Here is a 27,869-nt window from a genome sequence, read left to right as displayed (position 1 = left end):
GATACGATAGATTAGATTAGATATTTTCTATCCTTCTAGATTGAATTGTTAATTCTCATTTTTAATTTCTAAGTTGTTCGGCCAAATTTGAATGTATTGACAAATGTAACTTCATTATTTCTTTAAAATATTCTAATATATCCCTCTTCCATAACAAGTTTATTTGATGACCATACATTTGAAGTTTTTTCCACAGAAATTGATACGCTGAAAATTAAGTGCTGTTATCAAAGAAACAAGATTGATATATTTCTCAATAATTATGATCAAATATTGGCTTTAGTCGTAGGCTTTAGTAGTTTGAAGTATTAAGGTACTCTGAGACAAAAGAATATGTTGATTCAAATTATCTTTATCCCTGACAGACCGCATCAGACACAATCTGTGGATCAATTTGTCTCGCATCTTCATTCACCTGGCGTTTCTACAATGTCTCGCAGATGATGGTCCCGGATGAGGGGACCAAACGGAGGAAGCGTGTCTACGGATCACGGTAGCTGTCGACAGGGAAAGCAGACGAGTGACCTAGTCCAGCAGAGACGCGGATCTATCCTCTCCAGGGGTCCACCATCTCTTTCGAGGAGACCAGGCACAATGGCCACGCAAACCGCAATATCAAAAATGGGGCCTCCGTGTCCCCGCGGCGACGCATCTGTGTGACGAGATACATAATGATGACATTACGTTTCGTAGACGTGGCGGTGACTTTTGGTGGCGATACTGAATAAAATGGACGGGGACCACCCTCGGAGAAATGCCTAACGTTTCCTCCGCCACAACTACCTGCTTATGTATTATGCAACGGATTTATCCTCCCTTTAGTCTAGAATGCGACGATTAATAAATGGGTAGGGGGAGACGTGCGAATTTCGGCTCGAATTTGAGAGGGGAATATTCGACCGCGCGTCCTCAGGTAGCAAACGGGAAGTTATTGAGGGTTCACGGGCCAATTATATAGGAGGATTTTTATTGTGGAAAACAGTTAGAAATATGAAGAAATGACGAACATTACAATTTTAAAGTAATCAATGTACCGCTTAAAACGCTACAATCTTGAATATTCAATTCCTTTTACCAACATCTGTCTGGAATCGTGTACGGAAACACTTTGAAAACACCTTATAAAAGATCTTCTCACGTTGACGCCGATAAGCACTAATCAATTAATTCTTCGCTTCAATGGACGGCAAACAGAACGGAAAGTTTTCTCTAAGTAAACTCTACTCGTCATTCTTGCTATTCGAACATTTGTTATGACACTTCCTGCTCATTCGACTGATGATGTAGCATTTTAAAACGGATGTGAAGGAGGGGCAAAGATTCGGAACAAAGATCCATATTAAATTTACGATTAATTTCGAGAACTCTATTTTTTCCGTAAAGATAAGCGGGGAGAACTGAACAATATCGTATAATTGATTACAGTTTTAGGAAATACTGATACGAGACAATTGATAAGGTGGTTCCTTAAAGAGATTCGTCATGTTGCTGGTCATTCGTAATTTAGGAAGTAAGCAGAAAGCATAGTCATGAAGTTCCTTGTTGTCGCTGTGTTAGCTGCAGTTTTGACAGACCCCATTACGGCTATCGACTGTGAATCTAATCCATGTAAAAAAGGTGGTTCACAGCACGTTCTGTGCGAGTATCCGGTCAGTATAAAATGATTATCGTACTAACTACAGAATATTTCAAATTTATCGCAATATTTTTTATTTCTAACAGTTCAAGGTACCATTTAATATTTTTCTATGAATATAGACCCCATTTCCAGCAAATGAGTGCGGCGCTATCGCCTCAGTGGGATTGTCGGACTACGAAAAGTTGGAACTCATTCGGATACATAACTATTACCGATGGTATGTAGCGCAAGGTTTGGAGCAATCTGGAAAGCCAGGACCGCAACCTGCTGCAAAAAACATGCAGATGATGGTACGAATAAGAATATAGTACTTGTAATATTTCTTGCGCTTATTCTTAATAAAAGATATATTCGCGTCTGATAAATGAATTTTCAACATTTTTCAGATATGGGACAAGAGTTTGGCTCGAGCGGCTCAAAGATGGGTTAACCAGTGCAAATATTGGAAAGCTTCTTGTGTTGACGAGGGTAAATGTTCTTAAAACAATACGAAGCAATCAGTGTAGTAAATTTTAGTTGGTGAAACTTTAATTAATTTGATTGTAGAAAGGTTCAAGGTAGGACAAATTGGTGCTACAAACAAAACAACGGATGTAGTTCCTTATATGCTGCCGTCTGACCTGATTAAAAGATTCTATGATCAGGTGCAGAACGTGGATCGGAACCAAGTCAATAACTATACGTAAGTCCTTTAACTTGTTATCAATCTAATAACTCGATACTATAATTCTATTACAAATATAGCGTTTTTATAAAAATTTTGATAAAGTGAACCGAATTTTTATAAAATAATTCATACAGAGAGAGGAAGAACGTGGCATATACACAATTAGTTTGGGCAAAGACGAATAGGTTTGGCTGTGGTAAAATTATACATCAAGTAAACGTAGATTGGGTAACATTTCTAATGTGCTTCTATGGTCCAGAGGGTAATATTATTGGAGAATCAATATACGAACCAGAAGAAGAATAATGAGAATAATGCTTTTGACTTCGTGGAAGAAGTATAATCAAAGTATGCAATAAGTGATTAGTAATAGCATATTATAAATAAATTATGAATAGCAATAAGATGTTGTACATACATGCTTAGGTATTAATAAAAACAAAAAATCTGTACGATGACAATGTTTTTCCTGTACCAATAGCAAATATTCAATTAAAATTTTATATTCACCGATGAACCGTCGAGTGACTAGCGCCGGAAATTTGAAATCCATAAGACTGCCGCCTCTATATATTTCATTTAATGCGAAACGAATTTGTACGACTTAGCAGGCAATGTAATACAACGAGTCCTACGCGTGAACAATGCCACCATGAATTATGGTACGCCTGAAGACCGAATGAATGATTGCTTGATAAGCTGGTTAATAAATACAGCTTCGAGCATTTGTTGCTCATTGCTAATCCAGGAAGGAAAAAAGGAAAAGCTTAACTATGGATTTTCTTTATTTTGTTATCATTGCTACATTCTTGATAGATCCTATTACAGCTATCGACTGCAGCAACAATACATGCACGCGGAAAGGATTGCAGCATGTACTATGCGAATATCCGGTCAGTATGAAGCAATTATTTTACAGTAAAAGATTAAAAAGTAATTGTAACTTTTACATTAATACAGGGTCGAATTCCATCTTCCGATTGTGGCACAGTTTACACGACGGGTTTTACGAATGATGAAATTAAGGAGATCGTTGATACTCATAATCAGCTGAGATCGTACGTAGCACAAGGTTTCGAGACAAGAGGAAATCCAGGACCACAGCCTGGTGCATCGAACATGCGAATAATGGTACAAATAAAAGTCAAATAAAAATTCGAAACCTGTTTTTAATAAAAAAAATTATCAATTTTTCCAATGAACCCAAACTTCCCAACTTTTTATAAATTACAACAATCTAATGTTTGGACTGGAATTAACTGACCAGCCTGTTCATGAAATACTTTTCCAGGTATGGGACGACGAATTGGCAGCGAGTGCTCAAAGATGGACGAATCAATGCACATTACAAAATGCACGGTGCATTGACGTTGGTAAACTTCCAAAACTTATATTACTGTTTGTTAACATTAAATTAAGTCGTTAAATGTGAACCTGTGGAACTGTAATTAATTTAATTGCAGATAGATTCGAAGTAGGACAACTTGGTGGTACAGAGGAAACCACGGGGAACACACTCGATACAAGACCGTCCAAGATTATCAATGACTTGTACAAAGCAGCAGTACAACACATGGACCGGAAGCAAGTATGTCGACGCACGTAAGTTTTTACAGTATTTCGCTATTAAAAGCTATGACCTTATTAAAATGAACTGAACCTTCGTAAAACTGATCGAACAGGAACTTCGCGGGCCTTTACTACGTTCAACTAGTTTGGGCGAGAACTTACAGGGTTGGCTGCGGTAAAATAGTACGACGAAGCGACGGTAATCTGATTTTCAGTATAACATGCTTCTACGGCCCACGTGGAAACGTGCTTGGAAAGTCGGTATACCATATCTTAAGAAACTGACAACTTACTGTGATTCTTAAAAGAAAACAACTTTATGAAATGATATAAAGTATACGATACTGTATAATATATCTTATACTACTCAGTTTGAATAAAAGTAACGAACGATCTACAAGAGAATCCTATTTTGAACTCCTTCACTTAATATTCGACGAGTCTTACGTTGAAAATCCTTCTCCGTTGATCATATTTCTCAATTTGGCGAAGAGAACGTCAAAATTGAATTTAATTTCATTATCAATGTTATCAATTTTACCTCACAAGATAATATAATGACATAAGGAATATTATAAATATGAGAATTGTAATAATACAAAAGCAACGAATAAATAGAAATAGAAATATTTATGAGTAAATCTGGAAATTTAATCTAAAAAATTTGATATAATTAAATGATGGACCGTAAACAATTTTATTTCACTAGTTACAATTAAAATTTTTTAATTATTTGTATATTGTCAATCTCTCTCTATTATCTCGAATACTGTACGATAAACCACGTTCTTCCATTTGTGACATAAAATCCTGCTTATTGGACTGCGTGACACTTCTACTTTGCCTAAATCAATAGTGTTAAGCGATTGTGTATCGGCTAATAAAAATTACTCTTTCCCTGATGGTTCAGCGCTGCAGTAATAATTATCTGAATTATTTTCAGATTGAAACCAGCGGATACTTTAAGGTATAACAGCTACGAATGGAATTATAAAACAATGGTGATCGCTGCGATAAAAATTGCGATCGAGCTCGCGCCATAATGATTGAAATTTTGAAAACCGTAAACCCGCCATCGCCGTTCGCATGAAATAATGTGGAACGAATCTAAACGACCTGTTGGACAAAGTCGCGTAAAAAGCTCCACCTACGAATAGCAATCATCTGTGGAGAACCCTGAAGAAGAGGAGGAATTTATACGATTGCTGATAAAGTGAATAATAAATACAGCTTGGTGCATTTGCCATTCATTATTAGTCCAGGAAGGAAGACGAAAACGTCGCTATGTATTTTCTTTACATGTTCGTAATCGCTGCCGTTTTAGTGAGCCCCAGTAGGACTATCAACTGCGAGAAGAATAGGTGCACAAAGAGAGGACGGCAGAATGTTCTATGCCAATATCCGGTCAGTGTAAAACGATTTTTGTATCAACTATGAAAGATTAAATGATTTTATACGTACCTTTGCATTAAGCAATACAAATATAATCGTCCATTTGTGATAATACAGGATCCAAATCCAGCATCGGCGTGCGGTGCAGTTTATTCCACGGGAATGACCGAGCAGGAGGAAAAAGATATCGTTTATTGGACAAATTATGCCAGAGCGTGGGTAGCAAGAGGTTTTGAGAAAAGGGGAAACCCTGGACCGCAACCAGCTGCATCAGACATGCGGATATTGGTATGATTAACAATAACTCGTAACACAATTACAATCGTGGTAAAGAGTTCTAAATATTCTTTTGTTTAGCTTGTCTAATTTCTAGTATAGCTTAAAGCATGTGAGGTTCTTTATATATTTCAGGTCTGGGACACCGAATTGGCCGAGATTGCTCAAAGATGGGCGAACCAATGCATATTTCGACACGCAGCTTGCGTTGACGTTGGTAAATCTTCCAACAATTGAACTATGCTACAAATAGTATTAACTGTGAGTTTGTGCGTTACAAATTAATTTGATTCCAGAGAGGTTCGAAGTAGGACAGACTGTCGTTAATTTCCCGAAACCGAATCTAGCGATGTACGAAGTGGTCGAGTTGCTGCGTAATTCTGTAACGGACATGGATCGCAATCAAGTGTGTCGTGTCACGTAAGTTTTCCAAGTATACGTAAATCTAACAATTCAATATTCAGAGAGCTATTAGGATGTTTTTAAGATAATTAAGCGATCGAGATATAAACTGAATATTCGCAAAATTATCGGAACAGGGACATTTGGAAGGCGTTCAGTTACAAAATTATTGTTTGGGCAAAAACGTACAAGATGGGTTGTGGTAAAATAGTGTACAAGATGAACCAGGCTGCACAAAATCCGAATCAGACAGTCGTGTGTCTTTACGGTCCAGGTGGCAACAACTATGGCGAAAGAGTGTACGAAATCACCGACGAATAACAAGCTACGAGAACTTCTCCACAAATAACAATTACATCACGTGTAAAATTCTTTACGTAATATATACATATATATATTGGGTAGTTAATAAATGAAACTTTAAAATTCCATATTTTTTTGTATCAGTTCTCTGGTTGAACGTTCGAACGTTAATTGAAACCAACGTAAAAATTTCCAAATACAAAAAATTGAGTTTTACCTGTTCGAATATTATTCAGAAGGTTCAAACAGCGTTCAGGTCATTTTCTCCAAGCCGAATAGACACTGCAGGATTTTATTTGTCTACGGGCTAGCGCGACAGGTGCCGATCGCGCCTTTTTCTGGGCGTGGGTCCCTTTAGCGTTCGGCCACTGATCCATATTCGTGGTGAATACCTTTTCCCTGGAAACCGGCTAATGGTTGACTCCTGGACGCCTGATTCTCTCTTCAGTTGGCGTATAATTACTAATAATCCTTTTAATTTGCTTGTGCCCCCCAACCCCCATTGTGTCTTAACCTTGCCTCAAATGATTTCTGGCCTAAAAACATGTCACATAATGCATCGCTTTATTAATGAAACGGCGATTTGAATTGTTCTAAAACATTTTGTCTTGTTGCAGCACAGAGAGGAAAGGAAAAGTCTTCATAAGAAGCATGGAATCCACAACCACCCTCTACGCTTTTCCAAATTATGCTCCTAACCGTTTGCCACCACTTTACCACTTAAGCGTCGTTTTTAAAACTCGAAGAAGCCACAAACTCTCGATCGTCTCCCTTATTTTTTCTTCAACGTCACGTCGATTTGACCCTGGAAAATCTCCACACCGATTCTCACGATCGAACAAGTCAGCAGTCAGGTGCTCGTCTGAATGGGCCTCAGGACTTCGACTCCATTCACTCTTTCTTCGGGCCACCCGCCCATCGTGGCCCCGTTTTTGGTGTCAGGGAATTAAGTAAAAAAGACTCCGCAGACAATGCGGGACAGCGAATGAAGACGATATTTCAGCATAACGTCGTGGATTCTTGGATGCCGTGGGAGGACACCACTCCATTCGATGAAGAATGGTGGTATCGATGTTGGCCTCAAAGAACGATTATGGGCGTAACTGGACGATCTGTTGTCGATCCTTTGGCTACCTGAATGGTGTCACAGGCGTACGGCATCGTCGATGGTTGCAGGTAGAATTAGATTATTTAGGGAGGCATAGTAATTTCCTGTTTCTCTATCAAATCGTCCACTAGGTTATTCCTTAGGAACACGAAGATTTAATAGAACAAACATTTAACAATGAACGTTCGGACATAAAGGGGCACGCAAAATTACGAATGGTCCTTGGGCTTACGTAAAACCGTGCGAAAATATTTTTACGCTACTTCTTTTCCTTCCTTCGAATAGTTTTTCAATCTTTTACTCTGACATCTTTCCCCTCGAGGAGATCCTTTTCTGTCCGCTGTAGAGATTCGTCCCACGTATATAATATCTTGGTCACTTGTCGTCCCATTCACCTTGGCGACCACAGACTTTTCTTTAGAATCGATTCCCGCTGAAAAAGACGTCTACTTTTCCACCTACCGCCGCGATCATACGTGTCACGCTATTTTTCGTACATCGAAAGCCCGTCCACCACGTGGCTAGCCTAATTTATTGGTCAGAGGCTTTGTAGGATCAGGCGACCACACAGAGAGAACGACACCTTTATGGACTCCTACGATAATCGCCATTACAATCCCCCTAAGATCTTTTCCGTTCTTTTGCTCGTCTTTATCTAAGTATTTCATTCAGTAAATAAATAATGCTCAAAAATGTCCATTAATACCATAGCTTTACCATTCACAAAATTTTCTCGTAATCACCACGAATGGCCACAGAAAGAAACATTGTGAAAGTCCATTCAAACTACCGTCGAGGAGTTCCTCAATGGCAGACAGGCCAGAAATCCTGCTTCGCAATGATCGTCACGATGCAACAATTACAATCGAGGGAAAGAGTTAAGAGCAATTACGAGGACGCTCTGAAAGACGACAATGCGATCTCTGGAGAGACATCGCATCATCAATCGTCGCGAAGTCCCTCAACGAGAGGAACCACGGTCCTCACGATGAAAGGAAAGCGGCAAAGACGTCTCATCTGGCCGTAACGAACGAATTTTCCACGGCTACTCCTTCCGCGCATAAAGAGGAGACCAGCACGCTGACTCGTGCACTTTTACGCATCGCAGACCTGCTCTTGCCGCGTTTGCGAACTTCATTCAGGGATCCTATCTGGAAATTCATTGAAGAAACACCTAGTATGCATGGCTGGACGTCACAATGACGGTGTACCTGCGAATTTGTCACGATGGTGGGATCGTTGAGTATCCACAAACTGATGTTCCAACATTTTTTAGCTTTTTCGCGTTTCAAATTACGTATAGAAGTTTTTTAACACTTTCGGATACTTTGAAAACTCTCTAGTTACTTTCATTCATCCAAAAATCGAGAGGTGTATTAAAAATATAAGACATAGCGTGGAAATCACTTCTTCCTCCTCTTTTTCTTCTTTCTTAATGGTTCCCGCGGCACTGCTGTCGGTGTGCAATCTATTTCTTCCGGTGAAACTCTTTTCCCCGACACCTGTTCATGCGCTTCCGGTTGCTGCGATGGTGGAGTAGGCGGTCTAGGAGTCCTCAACTCGAGCTCCACGTTTCTTCTCGGTCGATCCTCGGAATCAGGTTTGTTTTTCACCTTTAACATGAAAACGTTCTCGTCGCCATCCGTAACGCGGTCCGTGTGCACTTCCTGTGCGCCTGCACGGTCAAGAACCGGGTAAATGGTGAACGTTCTGCACTGGTCGTTCGTATACGGACCACCTTTGCACTGGCCTACCTAAATTAAAAATATTATAAACGAATTGCTCTGCTTCGCATATGAACATCGTGAGTTAGAATAATTCAATATGTAACACTGTTACACTGGAACAGTGTTACATATGGCCCGCTGTTACTTTATATTCCAGGTATACGTATACTTCGTAAGAAATGGCTTGAGGTATGGGGTCGTTATTGTTCTTCCTTGACTCGGTGGATTTCGATTCGACGCGGAACAGGATCCGATTGTTGTCAGGCCCCTTCAATATCTTCGGCCCCTCCTTGCTCGTTGGTCTCTGTATTTCCACCACGTCGCAGTCGCACGGAGGGTCCCAGTCCCCGGACTTTTTCGACTTCCCCTTTTCCCTTTCCATACGTATTATTAACTGATTTCCAATTACGCTCGTCCCAATTTCTCGATAGTACTTCGCGGAAGGATCGTACGACGGTTTCGAGGGTAGACATTCGGGTGGACAGGGTGTCGGTGGCATGGGTGGGCAGGCATACATTTCAATCGACAAGATAAATAATTAAATCGATCCCTTCAAACAATAAAGAGATAAAATTAATTCGTAACGATATAGTCTGACGAATAGAACTTGAAATTTAAATGTACATCAGGTTTTTGCAAGAGGCAAGAGGTTGGCTCGATAAATTAAGACTGGCTTAAAATCGATTTCTCGGCGCCAGTTCAGGCCTTTACAAACATCGAGCACATTCAGAATGCACAACCAACCCATCCACCATGATACCCTTCTGATACCGCGCAATTAAAAAATTCACTGTTCACCATGTTAAAACCAGATTCCTTCTTCTTCTTCTTCTAACAAGAACGAGCAAACGCTAAGCAAGATGATGGTGGCCACTTATAAGTGTGGCTGTGCCCCTGGACCGACGGACTCCTGTTCAACGCGTTGCACTTCCAGAAGAAAGACCTACTATCCACGTCCACAGGATTGTTCTACGAGTTCTTGCTGTCGGAAACAGCCTGTAAAACCTACTATTTCACCAGCAAAAGTCGAAGAACCCCCAGCGACATGCTGTCCGACGATGCCCAGTAGAAAATTCGAAACTCGACAGCTTCGTTCAGAGATCGCAGAAAGCACTTTGCCGTACGACGAGTTCGAAGCCATTATTAATAACAATAGATTAGTGATTAGAAGCCAGGAAGAACCAGTGGTACCGGAATACGTACCCCCTTGCGATTGTATAGAGGATTCCTTGCCTAAACGAGAGGAAACGAGGGAGATAGGACAGGCTCCGGCTTCTGGAAACAGAACAGTCATCCTGTATCCGCGACCGAAATATTCTGATCCGGAAATGGCTACAGAGAACGATCGAAGCGAGGAGAAGGAATCTGACGAGGTCAGGACGATCGATCAGGAGGAGAATCCGAATATATTCCTGTTAAGGGTGAAAAAGAGAAGCAGTGACGGTGATCAGATGTTGCATATTGACCTCGAGTTTAAGACACCGCGGCCTTGGTCGCGAAAGATGAGGTTGAAACATGAGACAATGATGAGATTGATTGGATCTGTGAAACCAAGTTCGATGATTAAGGAGAAAGAGAAGGGTGATCGTTCGAGTAAGAAAAAAAAGAAGAAGTGAACACATTCGAGCAATCAATTACAATCACGCACATACACACAAAAAAATATGCACAAAAATATTTTGAAAAATGAAAAAAAAATAAAGAAGTAACAAAGTTTTCCATTTAATAAACCATGTGAAATGCTTATGTCTAGGTTTTTATTTTCAATTATTCTTGTGAAGACATGTTCACCTTTTACGATTCTAATTATGTGATGAAATTCAATATGTTACCTGTGTAATTTCAGCTAACAGAGGAACCTACTTCGTTTAGCATTTGAAATGGGAAACATATACACCGACCTCCTAATGATCATTATACTCATTCAAAACGCGATAGTAAAAGTAATAAATATTCATTTTCGAGGGGAACATGTCAATGGCTCACTTAAATGATTTACAGTACGTCACTGGGATTCTTGTCAGTATTCGTCATAGGAAAGAACATTATATATTTCACCATCATTTATCATCCGCGTGTGTATAATCGATATCAAGAAAAACTAAAGAAAATAAAAATCATATTCCATCGTTCAACATTTAAACAAATCGCAAACATCAAACTTTCCTACTGATTTTAACGTAACTCAGAATGTTACGTTATAAATGAAGTTCAATGACGCTAATTATTGATCGAGCGAAATAAAACTCTCTTTAAAACGTAAATGTTTATCACAATTACATCTATGAGTGCTGATAACGATTACTAAAATTTACGTTCCGAAAAAGTGGGGAAAATATCTGGAGGATCTTTAAAAAAAAAAGATAAAAGAAGGCACGACATTAAAAGGAGGAAAAGCTTGCTGCGTACGCAATTAAATGAATTCGTGAGTCACTGATAAGCACAGCAATAAATACGACCGTACATATCCGCGGTATCTTTATGTTCCACCGACTGGTCGCAACTAACATTGAAAGCAAGTAAGTTCAGCTATGCAGAGATTTCTATGTTTCACCATTGTCGTTGCACTTGCAACCTCGATCGCAGCTTCCAGCGTATGGGACGGCAAGTGCTCAGTAAACAGTCCGGAACACACCTTGCATAAGTATCCGGTTAGTATGAGAAATTATTTACTTAAACAAGAAAGTAATTGATGTTCCTTTGGGAAAGTGTCATTAAATTCTTCATGTTTCTTTTATTTGATAATTTTAGAACGCCTCTCCTGCGGCAGCCTGTGGTACAGTATTATCCACCGGATTTACGAATGCTGAAAAAAATGAAATTGTTAGAATACATAACAGTCTTAGAGGATATGTTGCGGCTGGGAAGGAGACGCGAGGAAATCCTGGCCCTCAGCCTCGTGCATACAATATGAAGACTATGGTATGCTTTAAAAAATAGTATATCGCTTTAAAAAAAATTACAGGAATGAAATATTTTCAAGGTCTGGGACGATGCTTTGGCCAACGTAGCTCAGAGATGGGCCAATCAATGCCATTTTGGACACGATTCATGCAGAAATGATGGTAAATTAATGTATATACTATATTCTATGTTAACTATTAAATTCATTTATTAACAAACTATTTTAGCTCGATTTTACGTCGGTCAGAACGCTGCTCTGACTGGTACAACTGGAACGGTGAAGACGAGCCCAGCGGATATAGCCCAGATGTGGTACGATGAAGTGTCAAAAATGAATAAAAATCAAGTTCAGAAATTCGTGTAAGTATCCTTCTCGTTATAGATTTATTTTGGTATTCTTTTGAAAATTTTCTACATTCCTCCGTATCCTCGAAAAATAGTTTTTCCGAAAATGTGGGTCACTATACCCAATTGGTATGGGCTAATTCAGACAGACTTGGTTGTGGAAAAATCGTGTACAAGCCAAACAATTGGACGTATTACTATGTGGTCTGTAATTATGGCCCAGGTGGCAATATCATTGGTGAACCAATTTACATGACTCGGAAATGATTACTGTAACCTCTCCAACTCTTATTTCCAATGCTGAAACAGAAACTATTGTAACTATCAAGAGAAAATAAAATAATTGTATCTCATCGTTCTTAATTCTTCGCCAGAATCTATCAATTTCTATTCCATTCAAGAAAACTGTTCAAGCCCTCATCCTCTGTTAAAATAAAGAAAACAATCTCGTCAAGCACACACGCAATGAAAAACGGTACACGAAATTGTTTATAATCATTCCCGAACATCCATAGATACATTTTGTTCAATTCTGTTTGCTAGCTACGACCGCTGAACATCAGCAGCAAAATAAAAAGCATCGAGCATTCAGCAACGTCCACATTGCACCTTCCTTTCATCCTTGTTAGGCACTGTAAACAGTCTTCTGTGACAGCGTCTCTTACGAGGACGACTTCACCAGCCTTCCTCTTTGAAAACGACCAGCGAACGTCACGATCTTCGTACCTTATACATATACGCGACCTGCTCGATGGTAAACGATCCATATATCAGCGAGTCAACGCGCCCCGGGTGTCGTGGATCCTGCGGCGCCCGAGCGTATCCTCGGCGTCCAGCATCCGAAGAGGGCACCCAACGCGAGGCAAGGCCCAGAAGAAGGAAGCATCGACGTCTATTAGGGGCTAAACGGTTTTTAAACGGGGAGAGGAAACGCATCGAGTGTCAGAAACGCAACAATGACGTGGGCAAACATTCCGATATACAGGACCACCCGGGGGTTGTTGCACACCCATGGCTGTGAATCGAAGATTCAGGTAATGCCCGGGAATATCGAAAGGTTCCCGAGGCCCGAGAAAATCGTATAAATGCGGAAATTTGCTACGGTAGAGGAGAAATAGTATGCGAGTGAAGAAGTAACAAAAATTTGTATAAAATATCGTATTTTGAGGCGTTAGCTTGCTTCTTTATCAGAAGATAGCTATTTATAGCAATTACTATTTCCTTATCTATAAACCGAGGTGAAAAATTGAAATCAGTTACAGGTATTAAATAAATATAAAACGCATATCTACTTTTGTAGGATTAGAGGAGATATTGTTCTTTTCAAATACATCCTTTAAAGCAGTGTCAATAGGAAAAATATTTTTATTACAGAAGGAAAACTTGAAAATATAAACCAGAGAAGAGTGCGATACTAAAAATCACCATTCTTCAGCCTCGCAACGTTTATTACATTTATCTTCCGATACGAAACGGAAGAGAAATGTTTACACGTTAAACGTCAGCACATGTTGCTCCACTCGCGACTCGTCCAAACGGAATCAATAGCATCTTCGCAACGGGTGTTCTTCCTGTTCCCTCGAATTCCTTTCGATAATCGTATCTCGTCCGCGGGGTGTCGAATATACAATACAATCTTTCTGAATAGTGTCTCTGATCTTGTTGAGTAATAGCAATTGCCAGAAATCGGAGTCAAACTATCGCTCGGCCAAAAACTACTTGCGCGATACATTCTGTCCCGTCTTGTAACTCTAATTGAGGAAAGAAATAAAAGTATTTTGTACTATATTTTAAACTCCAAACACACGTACACACGGCTGATAGCACACGCCATTTTAATTACAGTGAAGTTAATATGACAATATTGATAGCGCGACAACAGTTCGAATACAAATAACGACAGTGGGTACGCCTTTCTGGTATTAGGCGGTCAAGGCGTGAAAAGGGCTGCTGTTGTAATCCCAGATTATGGATACCAAGGATAGCTGTAATCCGAGCCACATTTTGACGACCTTTTAACACCGTATAGTCGAAGTCACCCTCCTCTTCGCATTAGAACGACCCGAAGTCGTAGACAAGGAGGAATCTGCACGTTGGATGAGGAAGGGTGGTGAGACAGAAGGGGTGAATTATGGGAGCACAAGGTACAACGGAGTTGCCGAATAAAATGAGAGATTAAACAAATCAATAGTTTAAACAAATTCTTCGGATATGGAATAAAAGAGAAGCAACGATATCTCGAAGAGAACTAAACTAAAGATGCCAGATTCGCAAAGGAGTGAGAGAAGAGGCCAAGCTAGACAGGGAGAGTTTCGCCGCGACGTAAAAGTCAGGAGGGCATGCTGTCATATATCAGTGGATCAGTAGGAGGGTGTCAACGAGCTCGAACGAATGTCCCAGCGGGGTTGCAGCTACCCTGCACGCCACCGAAAATCTGCGTGTCCAAGTGTGAGAATCTAACGCACTTAATCCTAAGCTGCCTGGGTTTTCCCTGTTCCGCGCGAATTAGAATGCTCGTGAAACCGAAAGGTGCGAATTAACGTACCCCTTTCTGTACGCGGGCAAGACCCGTTTACCTCTCGTTCTTAATTCTAATCGCATTTCCATGATCTTCCTCTTCCTTTAATGGAGACGTATACGTACGTACGTTAACCTACCATTTGTCGATTTAATAAATCAAAACAGTCGAAGAAGAACACGAGTTAAACTATAGATTTAATTCTTCATCAAAAATGTATAATTTTAATTCGTGCGAATAATGGAAGTCTTGGTGAGAATTAAGGAGAGATTATATAAAGATCCACGTTAGTAACGTAGCCAGGAAGTCGCCCAATGACATCCACGAAGGGGAACCTAATTGAATTCACTTTTTTTTTGCTCACCGCAATCTGGCCACCACTACTCGAAACTTCCCACCCTGAAATCAATCGAAACATTTGTGTATGCGGCCATGAGCTGCCCGACGTGAACGTATTGCATCGAAAACGATGGCCAAAAAAAGGAACGGAAGAAGGGCAGAGATAGGCTTGCACGCGGTAACCGTCCCTTTCCGGAGAGCAAAAGGGTGCAACCCTCGTTCGACTTGTACCAGCCCTTCCCCATAACAGCTACCCTATGACATAGAAAAGGGATTCCCTGTTCCTCGACGAGGGCTGCACAGGGGTTCTAGCGACGCCATCTTGGATTTAATTGCCGGGAAAATGGTGGTATCGATGATGCCTCCGAAGATTTATAATATTTATCAAATTTGAGAGAACGTGTTGCTTGTAATTTTTCTTTATCATCAACCAAGACAGACAGAACGTTGTTGAAAGAAACGGAGAAGATAAAAATTGTTAATTACCGAATTCAATGAAGATGGAAAGAATAAAGTCAGAAATTGGTAGCAAAATAAATAACAATTTATTCGTCACTTTTTATATTACAATGTCTCGTCATATATTGACATAAATAGTTTCATATTGCAATGTGTACTCGACTAGTTGCAATTCGTCAAGCTACCAGAAAAATGCACCGTATCAAAAATAGAATACAATTTGGAACCATCTTGACGAAAGCTTTCAAATGATCCCTCGTCGGATGAGAATTCATCTTATCAAGGCAACGATGATTACTTAACTTAATGTCTAACTGTACAATATGTGTATAAGTCAATATATATAATAATCTTCTATCTGTACATAGTATACATAAAAATCTGAAATATATAAAAATAATATCCTATACAATTTATAACAAAAGTTCCCAGGCTTGGCCAGTCTTAGATTATTAAACTCAGGATCTGAGAATTTTTGCGATATTGTAAAATTGCCTGCGATTTCATCGCTGAGATCGTATCACATCGGATAGACGGAAGGTGGGAACGGATGCCCCTGAGGTAGAGTGTGTCCTAAAGCCAGCATTCCCAAAGCAGCCGCTGATATCCTGTAAGGATCTCGGTTCTCGTGCGTCCTCATGTGCTTCTTCAAGTGATCCTTTCTACCAAAGCGTTTACCACAGATGATGCACGGATGAGGACGCAGTCCTGTGTGGATCCTCTTGTGCCTCGTCAGTTCTTCGTTTCTGGTGAACGACTTGCCACAACCTTCCGCGTCGCATTTGAACGGCCTCTCGCCTTTACGAAAAAAAAAATTTTAATGTTAAAAATCTCAGAAAAGTACTCTCGCAGTATAAATAAATATAATTAAGGAGCAACGTGTTAGAAATCTAAAAACTGAAAAATATATACTGATAAATACTATCTCGAACTGTAATGTAATGCAACGTACAAGTTCGAATAAACAGTTACAGTCTACTTGAAAACGTACGGTGAGAATTCAAAATATGTCTGATACTGATGTATATAGAAACGTACCAGTGTGTATACGAATGTGTCCTTTGAGTTGTCCGTTATTGCTGAATGCGACGTCGCAGTGCTCGCACCTGAACTTTTTCGGCCGCAGTTTCTTGATTTGCTTCGCGACCGCGTCTTGTCTATGGAGCATCTCCACGGCTTGCTCCATAGTTGGCGCGCAGAAGCCTTGCGGAAGGTGGTGGACGCTGGGGTACCCGCAATAAAACGGCTGTCCAGTCGTCGAGATGGTTGAAGCCTGAAGAGCAGCAGGTTCAACTGGGATCGCGGTGGAACTTCCGCATTGTGGTCCCAGTATGCTCGTATGCGGAAGACTTAATCTCTGGATATAATCCACCGGATAGTTCGGGAGAAACACCGAGCAGCCGCTTGTCGAGGGGAACGATTGAGAAACCGAGCACACGTCCTGACTGAGTTGAGGCACGGAAAACGTGGTTGCGTTCGAAGAGCCCAGAACGAAGTTATTCAACAGCGCCAGGCTGCTGTTTCCGGCTACGTCTGCGCTGTTAACGGAGTCGGATGTGCTGGTGGCTTCTGCAGAAGACTCGCTTCTTCTTCTCAGCAGCCTTCCGGTCGTGGAACGCAACGAGGAGACGTCGTTTCCAGGAGAACTCGCGACACTGACCTCGTCGTAAGTGCACGCTGATGTAGAGCTGTTAGTGTCCTCCTCCTGTTTCAGAACGGGTATCCTCCCTGCGTCCGTTCCGTCTTCGTTTTCGTTGACCATCGCCTCTTCTTCGATGGTCTCAGCAACGCTCCACGGTCTGAAGAATCTAGCGTTCCTTGCGTCGCACATGTCTTCGACGAATTTTCAAGTGTAAGCGGTCGAATATTTCGTCGAAGCAAGATCGATCACCACAACAACGACAGCCTGTTTTATGCGCGACGGTTACGCTATTCGTGGTTGCACCGTGGTACGCTTGTCAGTCTAAGACCTCGAAATTTCAAGAACCTCGTCTAGGATGGACTAAGCGATAGAGGCACGAAGTCTCGCTAGCAACTGTTCACTCTGACAAAGTTCACCCCATAGTTATATACCAGCGATGGTGCACACCCTCGGGCCAGGATTGGGTCGTTCGTTAAGGAAGGCAGTTTCGCCACGGCCACCAGGGCGAGGGAGGAAAGGGCATCCCTTTGGGTAAGGGCAAAGGTGGGTTTTAGGGGGGCCGGTCGAGGGCTACGCGATACGCAGCCCCTTTGTCGTGGAATTAATCGGTCGCCACGGCCGTAGGGTACTCGCCCCTTTGTCACGGGGAACCGAAGAAGAGGATGGAAAGATGACGGAGAGATGGCAGGGGTTGCAACCCCTGTACGGGCCCATCACGACCTCTCGATGCGCCTCTCGCGCGATTTATGCCTCATCCTCGCGTTCCGATCATCTTTAACTAGCTTCGTTCTCCCATTGTTTATCCCATTGACCTACGTATGAGTGTGTACATGTTGATTTGACGAACGTTTCTGGAAGAAATGTTATATGGAATGGTATTTGAAAATCCTCGAGTGATTACTGGATAACTCGTTTGTATAAGTATATATTTGAAGAGGATGTAAAACGAATCTACCGATCGAAGATTGTAATGTAACCGATATAATTATTGTACAATTTTAAATTCTCGACTAAAATTTTATGTATTTGACTCGACTATGATTTTTATGTATCTCTAAATGAACAATATAATCCAGAAACGCGACAACCAAAACCGTTAACAATTACGCCTACAGAACGACCTGATCGAATCTACACGCGAAAACAAACCAAGAAATCCTAGCAACGACCTCCTCCCAATTGAATCACGGCGACGCGTGACAGGAAGCAACAATAAATTGTTTATACGTCCGATCATCGACGGAATCGAGCGAGAGGCACTTTAAACACAATGAAACAGGACAGCCGCCGTTGGTACGGGGCCGCCGTGTCCTCTATGGGATACATTCTGCAGAAGTTACGAGGGTGGAGCTGCGCCAAAAGCGCGTCGTTGATTTATTGTAACACTCGAGGCGAACGCTACCCTTCGCGGGAGCGGACCTTCAGCCTCCGTTGCCACCTATTTTCCCTCCAATCCTGCGACCCTCTCTCTCGCGCTGTTACTTCCTCCCTGTCGCGTCTATGGTAACGTTTGATACCCTTCTGTTCGAAACGATATTCGTACAAAACCGGCCTCGGGACCATTGATACCGTGGACACCCCCTTTTTCTGGCCCTCGTCACGACATCATCGTTGAACGTACGCGCCTGTCTCGCCACGGATCATCCAGTTTCCACGACGTTTACACGACTACGCAATATCCTTGCACGCGTGTATATTTCGCAGGGATATTGATTGGCAAATAAAGGCAATATTCCTCATTTATCCTTTTTGTAGGATATTAATGTTATCGAGTAGTATATACTTTTCATTATCGAACAAACTTAGATAGCAAATAAATATTAATATTGTACGATTACCTATCCCAACAATAATCGGCGACGTGGCATTGAAGCAAAAATTGCAGAAGCAGGACATCCGAACGTGACTCATTTTCAGTACAAAAACATAGAAACAATCAGCAATAATGGGCTGCCATAATCGGCGAGAAACTCTGTTCTCTCTACGAAAGTGTTTTCAAACAGCGTGCTAGTATTAGCTGGTACGCTTGGATAATTCCGGGATTATCCGTGCTATGCCTGGCGAACGTTCCACGTGTTCATTAATTATTATGATCCTAATCACGTCGACGTACGGCTACCTGCGCGAGCCAGGTACACCGTCCTCTAATTGCAGGTGTATTATCGCCCTAGTTCTTCGCAAGGGTAATTCCAATTGTAACGCGAAGGACTTCCCCATGGAAAGAAATGTCCAGTCCTCGTTAACAGGTATTTCGGGAAAGGGATAGAATTTTATGGCGATGCTATTAGACGGTTTCAATATTGAGTGGATTAAGCTTCCCCATCCTGAGTACCACGGAACTACGAACACCTGGAGCACGTAGAAACAAAAGTTTACCACATACAAACGGTCCATACATTTATTAGATTCGCTTCTACAATTTTTCCACGCAAGCTTAAATCATTCGATGGCACGGTAAACGTGCAAAAAAAGCCAATCGTTATGTTAGAATTCTAGGGACGATTTGTAAGTATCGGTGAGATAATCGTAAGAATATATTGCCGATATTGATTGATTGCGCGCATTTATCTCGTATCGTTATAACGAACAAGTAGCTATTAAGAGCGCATAATAACGAACCGAACGAAAGTCATGGCGATAACCTTGACCATCGACATTGCGTACGCTTCGAAACTAAGTAATCAATTACATTCGTGATACTGAGTTCCAAGTACTACTGATTGCTTTTAAAAAAATGATAAATACTTCAACATTGTGTACATAAAGACAGAGAAAGAATTTTTCTATTGCCCAGAAGATATTAGGTGATACGGCCGCAGAGAATCGGCAGGGATTTCAATAGCAACGAAACAGCCGAATTGTATGCAAAAATCGCTATTCTAAAAGTTTTCCAAATAAACCACTTGAAATTTGAAAAAGGATTGCTCCGAAAATCCCGTCGGTATCTCCAGCGAAAACACGTTCAAAGAATCGGCAGCAGAACCAGGCCCGATGTCCAGCGAAAGAAACAAGACCTTTCCCGTTTAGAAAACGCGAGCGTTCCGTCGCGATTTTTGATGGATCGAGCGAGAGTTCCACAGGAATCCCTCGATCCGTCTTACTTTTCAACCTGAACGTCATAACAGCGATTTGTAGCTAAGAAATAACATCTCCGGATCGTTTTGTCCAAAGATTTGTACTCGACTTCCGTTCGGTTCGTTTTTGAATAAACGGCACCACTTGCCCAGCTGAATTCCGGACTGAATTTACCACGTGATACGTATCAGAATCTTAATTAAAAACGCTCCAGCTGACAGTTTGTACATTTTCTTCTGCTATTGCGCTTAATCAAAATTTTATTAATATTATTGCTCGGCGTCAATCGTTAAAATTCAATTTTGCGATCGACCGTTCGATCGAATCGTAACGACTCTCGACGATTATATTTATGTGACCTTCGATCGAGTTTACCGATCGCGATACTGTTAACGAAACGCCCGTTAAGGACTTGACATTCCTCGACCGAAAACAATAGCTAATAATTTCAAATGGGCGCACATTTAGGTTCCATAAGAACGTACATAAACGAGGTTTCCGATACAAATATAAACGATCGGTAGGTGAAAACAGGTATAAGTAACGGTTATAATCTGGGGTATAGAGAATTTTTAGGCAAGAGTGGATCTGCGCAAAGGCCCACGGGTCGAATTGCCCCAATATTGCAGCTTAATTAGTTAGAAACGAGGAAACGAGCGGGTTTTATGGTCCTAGATGGCTTTCATGGTCGACTTCTGTATTTAAAATTCGTAGGTAATTAGTGTCGATGATGATGGGCGAGTTAATCCCTTTTATTAGCTACAAGGGTAATTTCTAAACGGTGGTTCGTCAGATGTACCACTGTATGCGAAGAACCAGAAGAACCGTCTAATTTTATCTGAATTTCATTTCAGTTTAATCTCTCATCCTGGAAACTTTCGCTGTTCGAAAGCGTACAATTTTTGCACGCGAATGTACGCTTTTTTTCTTTATTCCCGCGATACAACTGATTTCGAGGAAGTCAATCGTCGGATAAACCAAAAAAATATATCGAACTATGACGCGTGCCTCGTCAGACATCCTTGTACCCCTGTCACGAGCGATTGACTGATCGATCAACGCAGAATCGTCTCCCGATTTTTCGAAACTGCACTTTTTTCCCCAAAAAGAGCGTGTTTTCGAGGTTGAACGGTGGACACATCGCGCGTGAGCGATTAAAATCGACCGATTATCCGAGGGTCGTCGAACAATAGACAGATAAATTCCTGACCAATCACGGTGGCCATCGATCATTTACATTTTTTATCCCGGATATGTATCCTACATAACACAAACAGTCGTAAAAGTAATTCCATCGTACAATTTCGACAAAACTATCCGAATTGTCAACCCTTTCTTCCTTGACCCCTACAAAAATGATACTCCTTTCATTTTAAAAGAAGATCGCGATCACGTATCTTTATGATACGTGAAGAACATCGAAATTGCGAACGATAGATTATGAAAAATAATCGGTTCGCGATGTGTTCACACGGCACGTCGGACGCAAGCGTCGCGACGCGTCACGTCGGGTGCAATCCTGCGCTCGCTACACGGTTGGATGGTCTCCTCGAGGGGTAAAGCCGCGGCAAGCCCCATAATAGCCCTCGAGCGGGTCCCACCCTCCCTGGGTAAGCCAGAAAAGCTTCGAAAGTGTGCACAACCGCAAAAGTCGCCGCCCCTTGCATGGCGGGCCGAAATTTGATTATGCCCCTTCCACGTGAATGAACCCAACGGGATTCATTCGCTTGGTACCCGTCAATGATTTATACCGCGTCTCTCCTTTCTTCCTCTCTCTTTTTCTCTTCTAGATTTTTTCCATTTCCCCTCACCGCAACGACAAGTTGTCTTTGTGCCATCGTTCGTCGACTGAAACTGCACGCGCGTATTGCGCGATCGCGCTTAAGCATCTCTCTCGTGCGAAGATCGAAAAATCGAAGAGGTTCGAGTCGATTTTAGGAAATAAAGGTAACGACAAGGGTTGCGCTATCGAGTAGGACCAAATGCGACTATACGCATCGCAAGTGCTGCACCTGCAAGCATCTAAGCCATAATCCACCGACATTTCTCGACTCGTACCACCGCAACTAACGTCCGCAGAACTCCCTCTAAATCGACACGCTCAGGAACCTCTATCGATCCTCTTTGATCTTGGTCGCGGTTTATCTCGTCAGCCATTAATCAAAAGGGCCAGGACCTTCCACGCGAGTGACTCGTTCATTGAGGAGAGGACACGGGGATAGATATATCCTATAAAAGATCGTTCTGCCAGATGGCCCGTGCCCGCAACGAACAGAGAGACGCCGTCACCCTCTCCAATGCCTCTTCTTCATTCTTCTCACCTTCCTTGCCCTTTCTCTTCGTCCGTCCATAGAATAACCACGATACGAACGTCTTTCACGGGTTTTCTGTCTTACGACCGTGCATGCACGCGTGCTCTGCGGTTCCACAATACTCTTCTTCCATATAGAACCGTGACTGAAGCAAACGTGTATCTTTCGCGATGAAAGAAACGTTATTTTTGTGAACAGTTAACGTTAAAAGTATTTTATTACTTAGAAATTGTAACGCTGCTCGGTTTAAGCTCCAGGAAGAAATTGTCCGACGATTATGAAGAGAAAGGCGTTACGATTGCTGAAAGCGAGGCAGGGAAAAGCGTCGACACAGCTGCGTCGGCACTTTGATGGCGCATAAACGACGTCCGCTGAAAAATCAGAGGAACACCATTCCGACTGCGAATGCCGGCCACCGCGATACCATTATGAATTAGCATGTTCGATGGCCAAAGGCAACCCTTCGGCGAAGAATATTCGACGGAGCTAGGCGTGCAAATTTAACCACGGGATGTCTCCATTCAGAAGCTCCTCGTCGACACCTCTGCCGTTCGCGGTCGTACGCCTTACCGAAAATAAAGCAGCGTGTAAAATCGGGCTGGTAATTCAAAAATTTCGCGGTGGAAAAGGTAGAAAATTTGGGAACGATAAGCATAAAAATACCGGATAAAAGTATATTTAAAAGATCATTTGAAATTTATAGTAATCAGGTGTTAGCGGATTAATTATATTTAACGTGAAGTCTTTGCAAGTATTTATAAAGCTCTCTTTATTGACAAACATTATTACAATGAAGTTAACAGAATTAAGAAAGAAGTTTATTTTATCCGATTTTGTTATGTTTCTAATCATTAAAGAAATTTGATTTTAACAAGCAACAAACATAGCGGTCCCGCGGGGTGTTCTTGATATTCCAATGTATTTTAGACAGGAACAGATTAGATTGCATTTCGTGTCTCTTTCCTATACAAGATCCTTCGGTCGTTCACGGAAGATCACGCGATTTGTTACGCGACAGCCCTCCGCAGCCCCGAATTTTCACGGGATTCTAGAGAGGAGAAGTGTACACGGAATTGACTGTTTAGTCGTCGTGGAAAACCATAGCGAATTTATAGAGTGCCTTTCTTTATCTCCATAATACCTGGTGGACTGTCACCGCGCATTCTGCCACTGACGGGGCGTTACTAAATACATAGCTATATATGTACCTTAACGTTTAATACGAATTGGAATACGTTGGTAGCCATTTCTTCTGCGATTAATCTCCCTGAATACGAATACAATCGTTCCGTCTATTCTCATATTTGAAAGTTATCGGTTACGAGTTTCATTCGTTCATCGCACCTTGATCGACATGCACGCTAGCATTACAAAACGGCATCTACTTTTCCGTGGGAATACAACGCCGGCAGTGACTTTAAAATAGCAAAGAAAAATTCATCAATTCAGACGCAATTCCGGCTGCATCGAAAATATACGTCTATCCACGAATCTACATGCAAGGCAACACGTACAGTGGCGAGCTTCTTAACCCAGGAACGTACCAGGAACTGGCTAACAGAAAGTATATGCAAGTACTTGACTGCAGAAAGGTCAGAGGTTAACAATAGGGGGACACGAGCCACGCCCAAGTGCCGATGATCGAGCGCGACAAAACCATCCAATTTTATTCGGGTCACGAAGGAAACAGCGGCGGCACTGTGTACAGGAGCACGCAGCTAGGTATTGGCTAGGTTACAAGCGCGGCTCTCCTTCTTCCACAAGTAAATTTGACGTTGGCCAAATAAACACATTGAAGCCGGCTACGTTTGAAGTGGTCCCCGTTGACAGGATGACCGTGAACATCGCACGCGATTGTTCGACGCGTTTGTCGGCTCCCTTTCAAGGTCGGCTCGTTTGCCCTCGTTTTCCTCTCTCCCCCTCTCTCTCTCTCTTTCTCTCTCTTACCACTACGCCATTCCGCCATTGCCAATGACTACAACTGGCGGATCCTCCTTTCGGGAAAATCAGGATCATTCTACACGCGATTCAGCCACGAACGCGAGAAGTCATCTCAAAGAAGCCCGCTCTCTCTATTATCTTCATTCTTCGACCAATCGTTCCAATGGTTTTATACTCTCGTCGACAGTAACGCTCGTCTTCCTACACTTGTCGTTGGAATCTATGGCTCAGCTCTCTTGGCGAATGATGGTCAATGTTCATCTCGATAAACGAGCTCAACTTCTCCTTCCGAATCGATCATGAATCGTACATCTTGTTCGTACAAAAATTGCTTCTCACGTATATACCTACGTTTACGTTACCGACACTGAAATGAAACTAAATTGATTATTTGAAATAAGAGAAAACAAAGAAGAAAAATAGACGAGAGATAGTTGTTTATTGAAAAATTTAATATGTTCTTTGTCGAACCATACAGAATCGTTTCCATGGCTTCTCATTAACTACCAAGGCCGATAAAATTGACAGACAAATTTGTACAGAATACTTATCGACCAATAGTATTGCCGTAGGTGTATTGAAAAACGAATGAACGATATTCAATTCCTAACACAGCCGTGAATCGAAAGCGATGGTTCTTTCAACGAATCGAATTACATCCTACCGATTCCACGTGTGTTTTCAAATGTATGTTCAAGGTGGGTTTGTTAATGAAAGCTTTAGAACATATGGGACAAGAGTGCGCCCGAGACAGATGAAACTTTAAATGTTCATTCAGTTGACCACTCGTTTTAAACAATTTCTTACAAATATTGCACTTGCGCTCTTCCTCGCTGTCTTCTTCCAAATGAGTTCTCGTGTGTCTGTCCACCTCGCCGACATTGTCGAATTCCATCGAGCACACTCGGCAACTGAACTTGACGGCTCGAAGTATGCCAATCTGACTACCAGTCAACGGATTCGGTACTGGGAATATATTGGTACTGTCCCCGATGCTGCATCTCAAGCCCTCTTTCTGTTTATGGGAACTTATATGATTCCTGTAAAAGTATCTCGAAATTATAGTCTGTTCGAAACATATTTCTCACGGATGCGCGAGCACAACAGATCTTACCTATAAGCTTGTTCATTCCTAAACGTAATATTACAACTGATGCAACGGTAATCCTGTTGCGGAGGTATCTGCTGTATCAAGGACGGTGTGGTCACTTGTAAAATTGCATTTTGCAATTTTATAGTAGGATGAACAATTAAATAGTGCTGCCTCACATCCTCCTTGAGTTCGAACGTCTCTGTACATTGATGACATTTGTACGGGTATAACGGATCCGTACTAACGTGCAATCTTATATGCTTATCGTAAGTCACTTGCGAGCTACATTCAGTCTGGCAGGTATCACAAACAAAATGAGCTCTAGTATGAAGGTACAGAAACTGTGGAGATGAAAATATCTTATGGCATATGGTACAAATGTTCTTCTCCCCTTGATTATTACTTTTTTTTGTTACATAGTATTTATCACAGTGTTCGCATTGAAATGCTGGCTTTGAATCATAGATCGACTTTTTTAATTTACAACCACCCTTTGAACAAACTGCCTTCCTATTAACCTTTTGCAGAAAAAGACCTCCTTGACTTCTACTGTTCGCATTTTCACAGAACTGTTGACTTCCTTTCATCAGCTGCGCCAATAGCCTGAGTTTCCTTGATCTCGGACATGGTTTACCATATATTTTATCTATTTGTATCGTCAAACGATACAGTCTCTTCTCTATTGCTCTCTGTTGACATAAATCAGGTTTCACGTGAGCGGATACGTTCAACGATATTTCGTCATCGGAAGGTACTTCAAATTTAACATCCTCCTTCGCTTCTGTAACCTGCAATACCAGATATTTTCGGTAGGTTGTTAACTGTACTCTGATTTTCCTAAGACGTAGAATCGACATTGTCAAAAGCTTACCGGCAAAGCTGCTTTTGACTCTTGATTACAAGGGCTATGCACTGGAGTTGCCGCGTTATTCGACTCGTCCTCCAATTTTGTTTGCTTCGGTGTTGGACCTTGGGATAATCCAGTTTCAGAATCATCTTCAGCCTTGCGCTTTCTTTGGTCTTCTACAATACATAAGACTTATATTAGCACATAGTAAGAATATTTAAGAAATCTTGCTATTGTTATGCTTACCGTCCGCTTTATCAAAAACAGTTGGAACAGCATTAGGAATTAACTCGTTCGAGTCAGTAAAATTTGTTCTATCAAAATGCAATTCGCAGAGATGTAACGGCTTGTCAGTTTCGCTAATCCTGTCCGCTTGACAGTTCTTCAACCACTCCTTACGTTGACTGAAAGTTTATTGAACAATAAATGTAATCGTCGTACAAGAAATCCTTAATAACATTCGTGGAATAAGATTAAATACTTACGCTGCATCTTCGGGGAAAGGAAACAATAAAACATCTTTCCCATTGAGTTTCGTGCTCTCGTTCGAAAGACAACCGTGCGCCGCGCAAGTTAACATTGTATTCGCAAAAAATTGCTTTCAAATGAAAATATGCCCTCTCGTAAAAAATTAATCATCCATTCGTAAAAAAGGAAGTTGCGTGTAAACGGATCATAACCTAACATGTAAATATTTCCATGTAAATTCTATAGTTGGTATGCAAGAGGTTAAAAGTCTGGCAAGAAAGAGAAAGGATGAATGCTATATAATAAATACGGAGCAATTTCATCTATATAAATTACGATAGTGGTTACATACAGAGTGATTCACTCAAGATGTAACCGTCCGTAAGAATCTCACATGAATTAATCGCCACTGTATTATCCGTATTGTTTGAAACAGCTATACGCTCTTAATACTTGGTAAAAAATACGTTTCCTTGCATTATTTCCTAATTTGAAACCTTTCTCATAGATTTATGCTTTGAGATATACTAATTAAATAAATGTTACAATCTTTTTTGTACAATTTCATTTTAATCGGCATTACCGACAGCAAAGTAAACTTCTGAAAAAGAAGGTAGCGCCATCTCTGCGAAAGGTGCTCAAACTGGTTGCACATCGTTACCGACAGCAAAGTACACCACTTTGGACTACTATCGCCATCTATCCGAAAAGTGCTCAAACTGGTCGCACATCGTTACCGACAGCGAAGTGAACTGCTGATCGCTAGTGGCGCCACCTCTGTGGAAATTGCTGAAACTGCGTGGGGATTAGTTTCAGTCATCCTCATCGAGATGGCGCCACCAG

The 27,869-nt window shown here is 41.5% G+C and overlaps 7 protein-coding genes across 9 annotated transcripts; 5 read left to right on the top strand and 2 right to left on the bottom strand.

Moving 5' to 3' along the window:
- The first annotated feature begins 1,482 nt into the window (after positions 1-1,482).
- LOC143428224 (venom allergen 3 homolog) lies at positions 1,483-2,200 on the top strand. The gene is made up of 5 exons (XM_076902947.1): positions 1,483-1,510; positions 1,558-1,649; positions 1,759-1,929; positions 2,026-2,097; positions 2,186-2,200. Exons 1-5 carry the CDS (start codon positions 1,483-1,485, stop codon positions 2,198-2,200), a joined length of 378 nt encoding a protein of 125 aa, XP_076759062.1.
- Positions 2,201-3,057: 857 nt separating this feature from the next.
- Positions 3,058-4,203, top strand: LOC143428365 (venom allergen 3-like). Its single transcript, XM_076903170.1, has 5 exons — positions 3,058-3,199; positions 3,267-3,437; positions 3,598-3,679; positions 3,770-3,908; positions 3,989-4,203. Exons 1-5 carry the CDS (start codon positions 3,080-3,082, stop codon positions 4,158-4,160), a joined length of 684 nt encoding a protein of 227 aa, XP_076759285.1. The 5' UTR covers positions 3,058-3,079; the 3' UTR covers positions 4,161-4,203.
- Positions 4,204-5,142: 939 nt separating this feature from the next.
- LOC143428223 (venom allergen 3-like) lies at positions 5,143-6,336 on the top strand. The gene is made up of 5 exons (XM_076902946.1): positions 5,143-5,279; positions 5,385-5,555; positions 5,679-5,760; positions 5,840-5,963; positions 6,083-6,336. The coding sequence occupies exons 1-5, from the start codon at positions 5,160-5,162 to the stop codon at positions 6,264-6,266; spliced, it is 681 nt and encodes a 226-aa protein (XP_076759061.1). The 5' UTR covers positions 5,143-5,159; the 3' UTR covers positions 6,267-6,336.
- A 2,423-nt stretch (positions 6,337-8,759) lies between these two features.
- LOC143428222 (uncharacterized) lies at positions 8,760-9,600 on the bottom strand. Its single transcript, XM_076902945.1, has 2 exons — positions 9,253-9,600; positions 8,760-9,110 (listed from the first exon to the last, which is right to left on the bottom strand). Exons 1-2 carry the CDS (start codon positions 9,598-9,600, stop codon positions 8,760-8,762), a joined length of 699 nt encoding a protein of 232 aa, XP_076759060.1.
- Positions 9,601-9,943: 343 nt separating this feature from the next.
- Positions 9,944-10,699, top strand: LOC143428221 (uncharacterized). Its single transcript, XM_076902943.1, has one exon. It carries the CDS (start codon positions 9,944-9,946, stop codon positions 10,697-10,699), a length of 756 nt encoding a protein of 251 aa, XP_076759058.1.
- Positions 10,700-11,578: 879 nt separating this feature from the next.
- LOC143428366 (venom allergen 5-like) lies at positions 11,579-12,607 on the top strand. Its single transcript, XM_076903171.1, has 5 exons — positions 11,579-11,734; positions 11,835-12,005; positions 12,067-12,148; positions 12,215-12,347; positions 12,428-12,607. Exons 1-5 carry the CDS (start codon positions 11,615-11,617, stop codon positions 12,597-12,599), a joined length of 678 nt encoding a protein of 225 aa, XP_076759286.1. The 5' UTR covers positions 11,579-11,614; the 3' UTR covers positions 12,600-12,607.
- A 12,248-nt stretch (positions 12,608-24,855) lies between these two features.
- On the bottom strand, positions 24,856-27,408 carry LOC143427999 (uncharacterized). 3 transcript variants are annotated; one of them, XM_076902550.1, is made up of 6 exons: positions 27,044-27,408; positions 26,805-26,962; positions 26,583-26,734; positions 25,733-26,499; positions 25,283-25,658; positions 24,856-24,985 (listed from the first exon to the last, which is right to left on the bottom strand). In XM_076902550.1, exons 1-6 carry the CDS (start codon positions 27,136-27,138, stop codon positions 24,977-24,979), a joined length of 1,557 nt encoding a protein of 518 aa, XP_076758665.1. In that variant the 5' UTR covers positions 27,139-27,408; the 3' UTR covers positions 24,856-24,976. The 3 variants fall into 3 exon arrangements, with proteins under 3 accessions (XP_076758665.1, XP_076758666.1, XP_076758664.1); XM_076902551.1 differs by having other exon boundaries at positions 25,426-25,658; XM_076902549.1 differs by lacking the exon at positions 24,856-24,985 and having other exon boundaries at positions 25,033-25,658.
- Between the last annotated feature and the right edge of the window lie 461 nt (positions 27,409-27,869).

Source organism: Xylocopa sonorina, chromosome 10 (assembly GCF_050948175.1).
Source record: "Xylocopa sonorina isolate GNS202 chromosome 10, iyXylSono1_principal, whole genome shotgun sequence".
Lineage (NCBI taxonomy): Eukaryota > Metazoa > Arthropoda > Insecta > Hymenoptera > Apidae > Xylocopa > Xylocopa sonorina.
This window is presented reverse-complemented; position numbering and strand designations above follow the sequence as displayed.

Coding starts and splice junctions, on each gene's coding strand:
- LOC143428224 (XM_076902947.1), top strand. CDS start 1,483: ATGTTGCTGGTCATTCGTAATTTAGGAA. Junction 1,511..1,557: donor GGTCATTCGTAATTTAGGAA/GTAAGCAGAAAG, acceptor TCGCTGTGTTAG/CTGCAGTTTTGACAGACCCC. Junction 1,650..1,758: donor ACGTTCTGTGCGAGTATCCG/GTCAGTATAAAA, acceptor CTATGAATATAG/ACCCCATTTCCAGCAAATGA.
- LOC143428365 (XM_076903170.1), top strand. CDS start 3,080: ATGGATTTTCTTTATTTTGTTATCATTGCTACATTCTTGATAGATCCT. Junction 3,680..3,769: donor TGCACGGTGCATTGACGTTG/GTAAACTTCCAA, acceptor ATTTAATTGCAG/ATAGATTCGAAGTAGGACAA. Junction 3,909..3,988: donor AAGCAAGTATGTCGACGCAC/GTAAGTTTTTAC, acceptor CTGATCGAACAG/GAACTTCGCGGGCCTTTACT.
- LOC143428223 (XM_076902946.1), top strand. CDS start 5,160: ATGTATTTTCTTTACATGTTCGTAATCGCTGCCGTTTTAGTGAGCCCC. Junction 5,556..5,678: donor CATCAGACATGCGGATATTG/GTATGATTAACA, acceptor TATATATTTCAG/GTCTGGGACACCGAATTGGC. Junction 5,964..6,082: donor AATCAAGTGTGTCGTGTCAC/GTAAGTTTTCCA, acceptor TTATCGGAACAG/GGACATTTGGAAGGCGTTCA.
- LOC143428222 (XM_076902945.1), bottom strand. CDS start 9,600: ATGTATGCCTGCCCACCCATGCCACCGACACCCTGTCCACCCGAATGT. Junction 9,111..9,252: donor CTCAAGCCATTTCTTACGAA/GTATACGTATAC, acceptor TTTTTAATTTAG/GTAGGCCAGTGCAAAGGTGG.
- LOC143428221 (XM_076902943.1), top strand. CDS start 9,944: ATGATGGTGGCCACTTATAAGTGTGGCTGTGCCCCTGGACCGACGGAC.
- LOC143428366 (XM_076903171.1), top strand. CDS start 11,615: ATGCAGAGATTTCTATGTTTCACCATTGTCGTTGCACTTGCAACCTCG. Junction 12,006..12,066: donor CATACAATATGAAGACTATG/GTATGCTTTAAA, acceptor AATATTTTCAAG/GTCTGGGACGATGCTTTGGC. Junction 12,149..12,214: donor CGATTCATGCAGAAATGATG/GTAAATTAATGT, acceptor AAACTATTTTAG/CTCGATTTTACGTCGGTCAG.
- LOC143427999 (XM_076902549.1), bottom strand. CDS start 27,138: ATGTTAACTTGCGCGGCGCACGGTTGTCTTTCGAACGAGAGCACGAAA. Junction 26,735..26,804: donor TGTTTTTGATAAAGCGGACG/GTAAGCATAACA, acceptor TATGTATTGTAG/AAGACCAAAGAAAGCGCAAG. Junction 26,500..26,582: donor AGTCAAAAGCAGCTTTGCCG/GTAAGCTTTTGA, acceptor CTGGTATTGCAG/GTTACAGAAGCGAAGGAGGA.